The following is a 13725-nucleotide window of genomic DNA, read 5'->3' on the forward strand; positions in this document are numbered from 1 at the left end:
AAGCTTGGTAAAACTGACAGCGAAAAGGTGAAAGAAAAGACAAGAGAATTACATTAAGAGGAGGAAAACAAACCAAGGAAACAAAAAACCCATGTGGTTCTGTGATGTCTGACCTTACTGAAGACCAGCTACCCACATCCTGCAGTTGATGATGAGGTCCCATATTCCAAAGAAATAGGATATTTCTAACATCTCTCCCCTGAATAGGTTCTCTATTGTCCAATTAAGTCTGAGCACATGTAGCCTTTCTTTCCAGGGAACTGACAGGGTTATACCTTGTATATTGCTCCTCTAATTTCTCAAAGCGTGTAAGGATTTCATTTTGCTCAACGTTTCTACCATCCAGTTAAATTTGTCTGAAATAGGCCAATGAGTTGACCAACTGCTTGTCCTTGCAAGGCACAAACTGACAGACAGTTTGATTGCACAAGTCTCATTTGCTTAAGAAATTCAGTTAGAGATGATAAACAGGTGCGTATAAACGCCTGCTCATGCCTCCGAGCATGCTTCCCATGGTTCAACATAGCTCAGTAAGCACTTATCCTCAATCTTTCCTGATAACATCAATAACTTATTCAGTGATTAGTCAAAGTAACAGTCCTCTCCTAACAACTAATCCAATGCTTTGCAATATATTAATGTCTCTTTTAGGTCCAAACCTTTCTATTTTGGGACTTCCAATTCAAATTTGCCTAATAGCTTCATCTAATAGTCCCTTGCTCCCAATATACTCCTCATTTTAACTCTAATTGGTTTGCTGATGAAGAATCACAATTTACATAAATTGAAGAGGAGATATATGACCAGCTATTACTGAATATAAGTAATATTTGATAAAGCAAAAGGAGATACTCATTTGCTATTTCCTCAGCATTTGTTAATGATATTGTCAATTTCTACAAGCAGATAAAGTATATTTACAACGTAATCAATTAAATGTATTTGGAATAGGTATTAAATAATGACATTAATTCAGTGTTCTCTTAAATTTATGATGTCTATTCATCATAACGCTAACCCAAAGTGACTACCATATTCAGACAAAGTTGCTGGTGAGCCAAGTGTTGTAATTTGAATAGCTGCAATACTGAAAGAGAAATCATCTTCAATGATTTCTAAGCCTCAGACTAGAAGTAGAGAATTAGCTCATTCTATTTAACTGCGCTCAGCCTGAGGAGCCTGGCAATGCGAGGACACACTAGACATTTAGGAAGGGTTCTGGAAAAGGCAGGGAAGCTGATAGTGGGTGATACTAAGAAACCTACTGGGACTGCTTTGTGAAAGAGATGGAAACTGTAAACCTGCATGAAGACAACTCAATTTGAAACGTTATGGTTTTGAACAAAATTTTAAAATGTAACTTCAAGAGCTTCAGGAAGCTTTTTAAAGGCAAGGGAAAATAATACGATTTTTAAAAAAGTATCAGTATTCAAAGCAATTATCATTTTTTTCCTGTTTGTGTAATTTGTGATTCTGAACACTTCAGTCTTCAAATGGAGAGCAAGGCCTTCTGTTGAATTAGAAAGTCAACAAATATAAATTCAAAACACATTTAGATAGAATTCATACCAGCTTGTGGTACTGATGTGTATTAATTACAATTTATATTTGAATAACAAATTTTTAAGCGCCTTTAATGTAGTTTTTCTTTTAACCTAGAAAAATGCCTGTGAAAAACACAGATCAATGAGTAAGATATATGTAGAAAAAAAGAAATTTGGAGCATGTCTTCCATTTTTTTTTTTGCTTATTTGCTTTGGTTGTAATTTTTTTCCCTGCAATAAAATGCACTAGCAAAGAGAGGTCTAGTTGTGCTAATTCTGAAGTGATGCTGGGTATGCATAGATGCCATATGACCTGTCTCATCTTCTTATACATGAGAGTGGTATGTGGAAGCGCAGCATGGGCACAAACAGACCCTTTGCCTTAACTTGAATGCTCCAGCAAACCGAGTGTTGGGAGAAGGAGAAGATGGAGAGCAGCACAGGCTGCGATGTGCACCACCTCCGCCCTGAAACAAACCATGGTCAACGACCTATGAGAAAGATCATAGAATCATAGACCCATAGAATTGTTAAGGTTGGAAAAGGCCTCTTAAACATCAAGTCAAACTGCCAGCCCAAACCACCACGGCTACTAAACCATGTCCCAGGGTGCCATGTCTACACACTTTTTGAACATCTCCAGGGATCGTGACTCCACCACTTCCCTGGGCAGCCTTTTCCAGTGCTTCACCACGTTTTCAGTAAAGACATTTTTCCTAATACACAATCTAAAACTCCCCTGATGCAACTTGAGGCCATTTCTGATCATCCTATCACTTGTTACTCAGGAGAAGACACCAATACCTACCTCACTACAACCTCCTTTCAGGTAGCTGGGGAGGTACTTTCTGCAAGTTCCTGTAGTGACAGGATGAGGAGGAATGGCTTTAACTTGAAGGGGGGAGATTTAGACTGGACATTAGGAAGAAATTCTTCACGATGAAGGTGGTGAGGCACTGGCACAGGCTGCCCAGGGAAATTCTGGATGCCCCCTCACTGGAGGTGCTCAAGACCAGGTTGGATGGGGCTTTGAGCACCCTGATCTGGCAGGCGGAGGTGGAACTGGATGGGCTTTGAGGTCCCTTCCAACCCAACCCATTCTATGATTGTATTATTCTATGATTCTAGGGTTCTGTGATTCTATGATTCTTTGATTCTAAGGGTCCGTGATTCCACGTTTATAAGATAATGTGTTTCAATGATTCTAAGATGTTGTGATTCTAAGATTCTGTGATTCTAAGAGGCTGTGATTCTAGGATTCTACAGTTCTGTGTTTCTATGATTCTGTGTTTCTATGATCCCGTGATTTTATGATTCTGTGATTCTACAATTTTGTGATTCGAAGATTCCATGACTCTGATTCTAGGATTCTGTGATTCTACCGTCACGTGATTCTAAGATTCTATGACTCTGTGGTTCTAAGAGTCTGTGATTCTACGATTCTGTGACTCTATGTTTCCCAGGTTTGCATTAGAAAGATTCTTGCTGTCTACAACTCCCCACCGACCCCCCCAAGAGCTGGTTCCCCGCTCCCCTCGCTAGAGCGCGGGTGGCGGGCAGCGGCGCGGACGGACACGCGGCGCGGTCAATGCGCTTCGGCCCCGCGGCGGGGATCGCTCCGCGGCCGGGCCCAATGGGGGCGCGCGGAGCGGCGCTTCCTGCCCCGAGGGGCGCCGCGGCGGGGCGGCCGCGCCCAGGCGGAGCCGAGGAGTCAGGGAGGGGGGCGCTGCCTTTGTTCCTGCTCCGGTTGGCGGCGGGTGCAGGAGAGCAGGGGGGCCGGGGCGGCGAGGCGGGGGCCGGCCCTCCCGCGGCCGCGGCATGAGCCGCGCCGGCTCCGCGCCGCCGCGCAGCGCCCTCCTCCCCGCCGTTCTCCTCCTCCTCCTTTTCCTCCTCCTCCTCCTCCCGGGGCCTCCGGTGCCGCCGCCAGCCGCCCGCTGCTAGAGCCGCGAGGGGCGGGAGCCCGCGGGACCCCCGACATGGGCAACGGCATGTGCTCCCGAAAACAGAAGCGGATTTTCCAGACCCTCTTGCTGCTGACCGTGGTGTTCGGCTTCCTCTACGGGGCGATGCTCTACTACGAGCTGCAGGGCCAGCTGAGGAAGGCTGAGGCCACGGCCGTCAAGTACCAGCAGCATCAAGAGTCCCTCTCGGCTCAGTTACAAGGTACTTCCCTCTGCTGCCCTTTCCTAAGGCTTCCAGAGCATCTTCCTCCTCCTCTTCCTCCTCGTCTTTTGGGGAAGTCTGGGCTCCAGCTGTCCAACCTCTCACAAAGTTTTGCTCCTTATGCGCTTCCGCTCCTTCTCTCTCTCCCTCTTTCCAGCCTGTGGGGTTTTGATCTCTGACTGTGGGGAGGATCCTAGTCCTGCTGCAGTCAGGGTGAGTTTATGTCACGGGCTCCTAGAGAGCTCTTGCTCTCCCCCTCAATCCCACACGTTTTACAGAGTGGCTCTTATTCCCAAAGGACTTCGCATCACTTTCCGATTCCTGGTGTAAACAAAAAAGACAGGCACGCTGCCTGCAGTTCATCTAACAGACCGTGTCCAGTTCTAGGACCTTTGCGTGATTCTGCGTAGTCTTAGCAGTATTAATTTTATGCTACTAAGAGAACATTCAGCTGCAAAAATGCAAGGCTGCAGTTGCTGGCAGCATAAGCTTTAAATAGTTCCAGGATGGAGGAGATATGTATTCTAACAAAGCGTTCTTTTAAAGACTAATTTGAAAGTAAAGTTCAAATAAGTTATTTGGATGAGGCTGTGCTATTACTTTTGGAATCAACTTTGAATTTCACGGCTTAAAGTTGCCACATGGATACGGACCCTTGTTTATCTTGGTTTAAGAATGCACCAAATGTAGGTCTTCTGTACTTGAAGATGAAAAGCTGCTGATATCTGACATCTGTGTGTCCAGGAATCAATTGCAAAGCAGCAGAGGTATATGTGAAAAGCATCAGTGGTCTAGGAAATGCAGGACCTGACTGCCTCTCTGATTGTCAAGTGCAAGGTTATCAGGTCAGCATATACAAAGTCCAAAACCAACTTTCAAAACTCTAAAGAGTTCTATTCCTGTTCTGTACAGTTTTGAGAAATGCGTGGTATGCTCTAGCAGCTATTACTGTACTTAACTTCAGGGTGATCTTCAACCTTACTTTTCACTGTGGAAGCATTACTAGAAGCATATAGTCTTTATGCAGAGAGCACAGAATTAGGGGCTAATGCTGTTAGATTCTTACAGCAATTTGTTACTTGAATATGTTTAGCTGTGATCTGAGACCGTCATTACTTAGTATTTAAATTTCAGGCCATTTCCAGGTAATGCCATGGAAAAATTTGACAGAAACCTTCATTGTCACGTAAAAGGTGTAAAAGTTTGGCTGAGAGATGGATATGTGGCAGATGGCTAAAGGGCTACTTTTGCTAGTCTGTATATTTGCCAACAGAATTTGAAGAGGACACAGGAACATCTTGTTCTCCAGCTAAAATTCAACAAGTTAGCTTTTTCTGTTCCTCTGGCTGTACCAAAGAGGAGCTTGCAGCAACCTTTATCCTGACAGAGGGGAGAAATTCTCTTGATCAGGTACAGTGAGTCTGGCCTGTGAGTTTAAACTTTCCATATCTGAAACATAATTTTGAGTAGCCATCATCTATCTAAGCAAGTTCACGGCAGCAGCAGGCAACTGATAGTTGATGAAAGCAGTGACAGTGCTGCATTTTATAGAAGTATTTTCTTGTTTCAGTGTATCAATGAGAAACATTAACACATTTGATTATCAGTGCAGTAAATTCACATGGTTCTGGGATGCATGCCATATCAAGCCTATTAAGCAGGAGATCTTATCTATGCCTGGTATGGTAACAGTAAACCTTGGAGTTCTTTTGGTTTCTGGTGTGTTTTTTTTTTAAATGTAATGTAAAAATAACATAGGTTCTTTAGCGTTTTTTTTCTGTATTACGGCAATAGCAAGTATACCTAAAAGAGAGTGAGGCTTAGAGCCCAGAGGCCTACTAGCAGCAAGCATTAGTTGCCTTGTCTCCCACTGAAGTAAATGGAAGCTAGGCGCCTAAGGACTTTGGAGGGTTTGAGCTTGGTGAGCTAGAGAGAAACTTTTCCCTGTCTTTCTCTGTACATTTAAAGACTCTTTGTGAGATGGCCTGCCCTGTGTAATCACTTGGACTTCTGCAGCACCAGTTTATTTGTGAGAAGAAGATAGAGAATTCAGAATCCGTGCCTGTGCCCAACTCACCTGGAGGTACACAAGCACTGTGCTAACTGGCGATGTACAACACAAAAAGAATTTCTGAAACTTTCCTATTATTAACTCTTTAACATGGAACAACAGGAACGAATTTTCTTTAAATGGAGACTTTGAAACAACATAAAATGCTGACAGAAAAATCCTGTATTTGCAGGTGCAGTATCTGACTGCACTTTGAACTTCTGATTTGAAATGGCCTGGATTTAAAATCAACAATGTTTCTGTTACCAAACAAAGAAACCCACAAACATATCCTCTGGGAATATCTAGGCTACATCTCTTTGCTGTCCTTAATCACACAAGAGATTATTCTTTGAGTTTATTCTTTTCTAAGAACAACAAAATGTGTCACTGCTGAAGCAGTGCAACTTATCTTTTCCATGCAATGTAGACAGGGGTCTATAGGTAACTTTGGGGCCTGGAGTGTGATGGGAGAATTCTGGAGTATTTTTAACAGGAACCAGTTAAAGGGACAGGTCACTGACATAGCATTGCCAGGAGGAAAAGAGGTGCTATATCAACAGTGGTTGGTTTCTTAGTGTTTACAGCTCTCATCTGAATGGTTAAATAAGACTTTAAAGCTTATTACAAGCTGAGGAGAAAACTGAACCTTGGACTTCTGTTTCCTGAACAAACATTTCATCAGTAGGCTTTTACTGTTTTAATTTATTTTTTTTCCTAAAAAAAAAAAAAGGGCAACTTCTTGAAGTTGTCCTTTTGAGGATTCCGAGGCTGTAGCGTGCCAGGCTGACTGTGCTCTTGGAAGGCCAACTGGATTTAAAAGACTTGGGTGACAGTGAAATACTGCATGTTTTCTGAATTTTGCTTGGATTTTGTTGTGACTGCAGGGGCCTATAAAGACAGTTGCTTTCTTGATTGTACACAGAGGAACACTGTTAAGGCTTCTGGGTGAAACTTGAGTTGATTTGTGAAATGCTTTAAGAATCACAGGCAACTCCTAAGCTTATGTATAAGGTCATAGTTTGGACCTGCATGCCTTTGGTCTACTCAAAATCTGAAGAAGGATCCTCAGAGGTAGCTCAGAGTGTAGCTTCCTTCACTTTCTGCAGTCCCCTCTACTATTTTTCTCTCTCTGTACAGTTCTTTGTTTTTTCATTAATGTAGGATGTAAGAACCTTCTTTTAGGTACTTGCCAGTTCGTCCTACCTGAATGAGCAGTGCTTTCTGGTTTGTTTCTAAAGCCAGTTGTTTCAGATTTTTATCTTTTTCATTGCCTTGTTTTGCTCAAACACAGCAAATGAAGCAGGCTAAATCCTCTGTACATGTGAGGAACTGGTGCTCTCATCTACCAAGGTAGAATGTACAGATTACTGAAAAAGTGCAGAAAGTTGTTGTCTAAGTTGTTTAGCCCATGCACCTGATCTGAAGAGGGCTGTGTAAGACTCTTGTTGCAGGGAGTTCTTCTTTTCCTGGTCTTCACGGCTTCAGATACTCAACTGAAGTATTCGCGCCTCTTGAAATAAGACCGGAGTACAATTGGAAGGACAGCAGACTTTGGGAACATGATAAGAATAACCGGTGTGCAGAGGCTGGGTCACCCTCCTCTTATGTTGTAGAGTACTTCTTTAGTTGAAAGCTAAACTGCCAGTGTGTCTGGCAAAAGAATGCCAGACTCCAGCTTTTTTATCTCTTTAACAAAATTCTGATGGGCATGGAGAAAGTAGGGCTGCTTTTGTGACCCATAATGGGAATACTGGAGGCAAAAATGTCGAGATGACACAAAATTTCTTGGCTGCTATAAAACCTGCAGTCATTATTATCTGTAAAGTCGCTCAGAGAAGCTAATCTTCCCAGTAAGCTGATTATTTTTTAAATCTAATTCTCTGACATTATATGTTTAAATCATGAACATAATCTTGTTTAGTATTTCTTAATGATAAAAAACCCCTTGATGCTGTTTGCCTCCTAAAAGATGTGTCAGATGAAGTCTTAAGCTATCAGCTATATAGCAACAGATTTCAGTTCCTGGAACAGATACACGTAGGCAGCTGAAGATGCACCTGAAAGTATCTTTGCGTCAAGATTGAATATATCTACAAATGTCTTTTTAGCCCATACTGCTTCTGTCTTCTCATCCTCTGGGTATTAAGTAACTCCTTGAGTACTATTTTAATCTGTTTAATCTATTCTAATCCCTAATCCTAATAACAGCCTATGTTTAGTGCCTTTTACTGCTTTAACTTTCCTGCTTTTTCTCTTAGAGTCCTAATGTATCTGATGGCTTTAAGCAATCTCTGCAGTCTGAGATCATACTGTAATCTTGGGAGCCGACTCAGTAGGGGCTCAAATTTGAGAGCTGAGAGTTTGCCCTGCTGCAGACAAAATGTGGATTTCTTCAAAGGTATCCAGTCAGGTGCTAGAAAGCACCATCTGAAAAACAAATGTAGAATTCCTCTGTGCCTATTGTGCCCCTTGTTCTAAACTGAGGTCCCTCCTTAGAGGTCACCTAGAAGTTGATCAGACCTATAGCAGCTCTGCGTATCGAGACTTGCATAATACATCACAGTACTAGATCATAGTTCTGTTTAACTTTAGTGGTGAATATTTATTATATCTGTCTCCTGCTGACAGTTTAGGTGCCAAAGCTGTTCTTAGTGAAATACATACATATGTGCATGTTCTTCATTATCTCGCACCTCTGTTATAGTACTGTATTTAAACTTGTACCTTAAATTGGCAGAGCTAGGAAGAACTGACTGTACCTTTGGTGGTGTATTTTTCACATGTATTGTAAAAATAGAGCTACATCTATGCAGCTCCTGTATGGTTTGGTTGTTCCCCATAACAACAACGGTCTGAATCCCTGTGATTCCTTTTGGTTTCAGATTGAACGTAACAGTACAGGGCTTATTTTGATTGTGTTTTGTTGCTGTTGTATCTGAAAGACCTGTGGTAGCCCTGTAATAGCAGATGTTAGTTCTGTGTGTACTAATGGCATGCAGGTGTACTTCAAAACCAAGTACAGTACTGCATGAAATGGCAAAAAAGGTGATGCCAATTCTGCTACCTGGAATCCTGAAATGGTATGTTGAGGTTTGTAACCTCATCTAAGAATCTCTCTTTTGTACTTCCATTCACCTTTTCTGCTGGATACTTAACGTTCTTAAAGTACATTAAATGTTGGAAATAATTAGTGCAAAATTTTAGTATGGAAGATATATATACTATAAATATATATTAATACGTGCATTTGTATGTGTACAAATATGTATGCATACATATCCGTATGTATAGAATGATATTTAGGTAGACAGATGTCTGTTTTGCAGCACAACGTGAAGATTTCAGGTTATGATAGTACAGGAAGGGTGTTACAGCTTTGTTCAGTTCAATTAACCCAGGGAGCTTGTTTGTTCCTTCCAGTGAGTGAGAGTCCCAGCAGCTGAATTCTATGACTGGGAAGATAAATTGAGCAAATGCCTGTACTTACTTATGCTTTTCTTTCATTCCTGTACTACATGCCCAGATGCCCTTAAATCGCTTTCCTTGTGGACTTAATACTTCAAGATAAATTTCTACCTGTGCTGCAATGTTGTATCTGCCCCCAAGCTGGGATTTGGTCTGAAGATGATGGAGCATGTAGTCTGAATTAATATTAAACAGCATGAGGTAATAGGATGGTTTTGTTCCCTTGGTTTTGTTGCATATCCCACCTGCCCCAGTTTAATATTGGACCTCATAGCCAATATCCTGATGCAAGATATAGCCAATACCCTGAAACTATTTGTTACTGATGATGATTTGAACCTTTTAAAGATCGTGAGGGAGTGATTTCTTTGGGTTTATGAACCTTCAGAGCTGGAGAGGAGGAAGAAGCCAAGATGGATAGATGCTTTGGTGAGTTTGCATTCTGGCTTCCTTGACAGTTGTCTTGTCACATATTCTTAGCAGGCAAAGGTTTGACAGCAGCTTCTGCATCACCTGAAATGTCATCAGCTTTGTTGGAGGCAGACCAGCAGAGAAGCAGAGGATGAAGCATCCATGATCATGAACTGAAAACTGCTGCAAACTGAAAGCCTGTAGTCAACATAGTTTACGTGATATTTGGCCGTCCTAAGCACACGTTGCAGGGTGGTTGAGACTTTATGGTTATACTGACAAAACTTTAAAGTTTGAATCTGAGAGTTAGGTACTCCTGGAGTGGTGGAGTTACAATTGTTGCTTTATGGTTAAAAACAAAGCCTAAACAACAGAGTTGAATTACTTCCTTACTTCCTACATGAGCAGAACTAATTGAATTCTGAAGTATTAAATACAACGTTCCAAATGCGTTGTCTCATTGGGCTGGTTGTTTTTGCTGGGCAGGGTACAGGCTTCTTAGCCTGTGTATCTGGGTGGGGCAACCTCATGAGTCAGGTTTCCACCCGCAGTCAGATTTCAGTGTGCCTTATAGCATCTCTTATGTAGTAGTGAGGACACTGCCAGCAATTTGTGGCTAATACAGTTCACTTTACTCATTTTGGAATAGGATCCTTACATACAAAAAGTAATCACATCTGTCCTGCTAAAAGTCAGGTGCGATTTTGAGATTTAATGGTAATGAAAAATAATAATTCAGATTGCTGAAAAAATGACCTAGCAGAACAACTAATTAAGGTAGAATCTTTTGTTGGATGATTTTTCTTGGGATTTTTGGGATTCAGGGGCATGAATTTCCAATCATGTTGGAACCCAGGGTAAGCACTTAAGGAATTCAGGCTGTTTTGGATGCTGTTCCTGCTTTAAAGAAAGGTCTTCTGAGCTGAATGCAGTTTTCATCTTTTTCTGGTGATCCAGCAGAAATCAAACTTCCCGAGATTTTCTGCTATGTATCTTTAATTATGAAATAAAAGAAACTACAATTACTCCACCTCTTCTTCTACATTTTTACCCTTAAGCTATCTGAAATTAGCCTAGTATCTTATTTTCCTGAGGTGACTCAGATCCCAGTGTTTGGCAGTATTTTCAGGGTGTAATTACAGAGATGCTGAGAGAAGTGTGGCCTCTCTGTGCTCCTAGAGGGCATAGTAAGCAATCTGTCCCTATCCATGCCACTGTCCTGAACAGTACCATTTTCAGTGTTCTGGTTAATCTGTCACTCTTGGATGCATATTTTGAGGTTTGACAGTAATCTTCTGTTACAAAATAAAAATTAAGTGAACCACTAACTCAAACTGTTGATTTCTATGCTCTGCTTTATGACATGAACGTAGAACTGTAGCTGACTCCAAGTCCCCTGTGTTACAGCTCTCCAAAACTAATTTAAGGAAGTGGTTTGGCAGTTTTGTAAGGTGATAACCGTAGCTATTACATCAGGATTTGCCGTATTCCATTATGATAAAAATACAGATGTATGTGTCAGTTAGAAGAGACCATTAAAATGATGCGAGTGTATATGCAGAATACATTGTTTTTCTTCACTGTCAGTTTTGCACTAGTGTCTGAATACACATGTATGTTTTATGTAGATCCTAGCACCATGTAGACAGATCACTAGACTTCTGCATTAAATTGCAAGAAAGTCTAAAATGATTTTTGAGAGAAAGAATGGGCCCAAACATTGAGATGGATGTGAGAAGGAAACTGTTACCTATGTAGCTTTTCTGAATATCTTGTTTTCTTCAAAATGATCTGGTGTGTTATGGCAAAAATGGTAGAGTAGTGGAGAGAAGAAAATCATAAAAGGAGAAGGGAAGGGAATCTTTTTAGAAGTAAATCGGCTAACCTTAAGAATTTAGGCCTAGAATCACTAAATAGGTTTTGTATGAAATATATTTATTTATCATAATTTTAAAAAACATCTTTAGCAGACAGATAGGTGTCCAGAAAACTGCATACGCAAGGTGAGATGTTAATCTGACCCAGCATGTCATAGCTATGGGTGGCAATAATGGTTGGAAGAAGTCTTTAGTGCAGTCCACAGGAGATCTTTTCTGGGATGGGAAAAGTGATCTGTTTCCTAATGAAAGTCATGTCTGAAGCCCAACTGTTAAGGATTAAACCTAATCACATTTAATACCTCTTCTCAAACTTTAATTTTAGCAGCAGCAGCTATTACAGTTTACTACTTCAACATGATAAATAGCTCCCTATATCCCAACCCATCATTATGTTTTACTTGCAATTTGTTTTCAATCTGTTGCGTCCTAGGGGTGTTATTGACATCTAAGAAAGGGAGTACGTAAGGCAGGATAGAATAAAAGGGTTCTACTTAATGTAGACATTTAATCCAGCTTAGAAATTAATTTTCATGTCATCCTTACAACTGCATGCTGACCGCAATTATTTCTTAGGAATAAAAGCATGTGTTTCTGCAGAAAACTGCATTAGTGTGCCAGATTTGCCAGTGTTCCCCCATTTCCAGAACTGCAGTCAAAGCAAAACTTTTAAGATGTGCAACAGTTCTCCACGTTGTGCTTCAGATTTCCTCTTTTCTGTTTGAGGATGCAAAGCTGAAGCATTGATAAGCACGTGAATTTTCTTATCTGCTTACCTGAACTCGCTCCACACGTTCCAGAGCTTTTTGAAGTTCTCTCAGTTCTGATACCTCGTCTAGTCTGTTACCAAGCTTTGCGGTGTTGGTGTGTGAAAAGTCCTTGACAGAAAACAAGCTTCACAGAGAGCATCAGTGATAATTCTTGTCCTGGGCAAGACAACAAGGACTGATTTGGAGTTTATAGGGCTAAAAGCAGGAGTCTTACAACCGGAATTAAGGAATCAGCTATGAGCCTTACTGGGTTTCCAACACTTGGTATGACGTAAACTAGCAGGATACAGGTAATTCCCAAACTATTCTTTGGTTTTTCTGGTACATTCTTATTTACCCAGAAAAGATTCCACTGTTCCAAGAGTGAAAATAATATATAAAAATGCACGTAGTCAATTCTCTGTTATCTTTGCATAGATCTTACTTGGTTTACAGCTAAAATTTGGCCTAAGTGTAGGCATTTGCTTAGTCTCTACAACTCTGTGGAGCTGCTCCAGTAGCAGTGGTGGGTCTTATTCATGTCAAAACACTCTGTATTGGGAGCATGGGGCAGTGGGACTTTGCTCTGGTCAGCAGCTAGCTCCCTGCACTCAAGCTAGTCTGACCCAAATCTCCATTATTTGCCCAAGTCCCATTCACCAATTCTAGTTTCTTATTGGAGTACTGACTAAGTTAGACGAACAGGTTTATTTCCAGGAATGTTTGGACTTGATGATCCCGTGGGTCTTTTCTGTGATAATGATTCTGTATGTGTGATTTCAATTGATAGATTGGTTTTGGTGCAGGATCTCTGAAAGCAGGAGATGCTCCTGCTTTCTTCTTGTGCAGCTGAAATCACTGGTAGCTTTGTGACAAACACTGCAAAACCCCTGAATATGATGATCCAGATAGTAAAGACAAACTGCTCACTTCAAATTATTAATACTGAGAGCAATGTAAATGACTAGAGAATTAAGTCAAAGCAATGATTATCTTTAAGCACAACTGCCAATGCCTCATTTAGTTTGCCAGGAGGAATTCTGCTTTTTTACAGTGACTGGCTGTAATCTGACAAAGCTATTACTTGTTTGTTCTTCATGAGTTTATTTAGGAGCTCACAGAAGTTTATTTTAATGTAGATCTAGTTGTGATACTGCACACTATGCTAGTTCTGGTTGTCGGTGATCAAAATGAGAGCAATACATCTCTGCCTGTATGCAGAATTGTTTCCTAATTAAGTCAGAAAAATGCTTGTTTCTCACACACAATCTGTTTCATGTCATCTTGGCTGCTATTTCTGTCCTTTTTTGTATGAATTCAAACAGAAAACTCCTAGGGCATTAAATATGAAATAGCTTCAATATTTTGATCAATAAGTTGTAAATATATGGTTTCTGTAATGTTGTTTTATTGCCCTATTCTTAAAACAGTTTTATTAGTCTTTGTTGTGGGAATGCTTCAGT

General features: G+C 41.0%; 1 protein-coding gene across 4 annotated transcripts in view; it reads left to right on the plus strand.

Moving 5' to 3' along the window:
- Positions 1 to 3288: 3288 nt before the first annotated feature.
- GOLIM4 (golgi integral membrane protein 4) overlaps positions 3289 to 13725 on the plus strand; it is a 34476-nt gene continuing 24039 nt past the window's right edge. For all 4 annotated transcript variants that reach the window (XM_069865348.1, XM_069865349.1, XM_069865350.1 and 1 more), the window contains exon 1: positions 3289 to 3707. In XM_069865348.1, the coding sequence (XP_069721449.1) occupies positions 3521 to 3707 (187 nt within the window). In that variant the 5' untranslated portion in view covers positions 3289 to 3520. The remainder of the gene's footprint in view (positions 3708 to 13725) is intronic.

The sequence above is a fragment of the Phaenicophaeus curvirostris genome, chromosome 10 (assembly GCF_032191515.1).
Source record: "Phaenicophaeus curvirostris isolate KB17595 chromosome 10, BPBGC_Pcur_1.0, whole genome shotgun sequence".
Taxonomy (NCBI): domain Eukaryota; kingdom Metazoa; phylum Chordata; class Aves; order Cuculiformes; family Cuculidae; genus Phaenicophaeus; species Phaenicophaeus curvirostris.